Source organism: Sphaeroforma arctica (assembly GCF_001186125.1).
Source record: "Sphaeroforma arctica JP610 unplaced genomic scaffold supercont1.11737, whole genome shotgun sequence".
Classification (NCBI taxonomy): Eukaryota; class Ichthyosporea; order Ichthyophonida; genus Sphaeroforma; species Sphaeroforma arctica.
Genome location: NW_014028821.1, coordinates 1 through 798, shown reverse-complemented (window position 1 = coordinate 798; position 798 = coordinate 1). Strand labels below are relative to the sequence as shown.

At 50.3% G+C, this 798-nt stretch overlaps 1 protein-coding gene across 1 annotated transcript; it reads right to left on the bottom strand.

Moving 5' to 3' along the window:
• Window positions 1-178: 178 nt before the first annotated feature.
• SARC_17700 (hypothetical protein) lies at window positions 179-618 on the bottom strand (the record flags this gene model as incomplete). Its single annotated transcript, XM_014288209.1, has 1 exon — window positions 179-618. A coding segment is annotated over one exon (440 nt), but the record flags the coding sequence as incomplete, so codon positions are not given.
• Window positions 619-798: the final 180 nt, after the last annotated feature.

Below are 798 nucleotides of genomic sequence, written 5' to 3'. Positions count from 1 at the left end.
ACACACACACACACACACACACACACACACACACACACACACACACACACACACACACACACACACACACACACACACACACACACACACACACACACACACACACACACACACACACAAAGTGTATCACACACGTATACTGGTACAACAGCCCCACATGCACTCCAAAAGGCCCTACTCGGTAGAAGAAATGCTACCCCGCCGGCCATGCAACGATCCTCCACCGACACTCCCTCTTCGCATCGCACGTCTGGACAGACTGTTGGTACACCCCAGTGTAACCTCGTTCGCAAAGTCAGACATTAACACTTCGCCAGCAACCACGGGCGACTGTGAGATGGACGAGGATTTGTGGTTGACGCCGTCTCTCGCGCTGTCGAGTGGTCCGGTCCGGTTCTGTGGGTGTGGTATAGGTTGTTTGTGGTAATATGGAGCGGTGTTTCTGGTAGTATCTTCGGAATCTGTTAAAGCCCGCTCACCGGTTTCCGAACCTGTCGAGAAGGTTGCCATGGTTACCGTACCGGCTGGTATAAATGCTTTGGCTGTGCGAGTGTTGTTGGACGGCTGTTGCGTGTCTTCACCGGTGGAAGCCAGCCGGGCAACATCTCGGAATGCCATCTTGCAATGCTAGATCTGTACTGACTGTGAAGTGGGGGGGGAGGTGGAGCATTCAAACTATAATTGAGTATCAAACTTTGTTAGGCTGAGATAGTCGTCATATGTGTACTCAATAGTCAAAAAACTGAAAATAAACTACTATCAGCGGAACAAGTGAAAGACGTACTAAAACAGTACAGA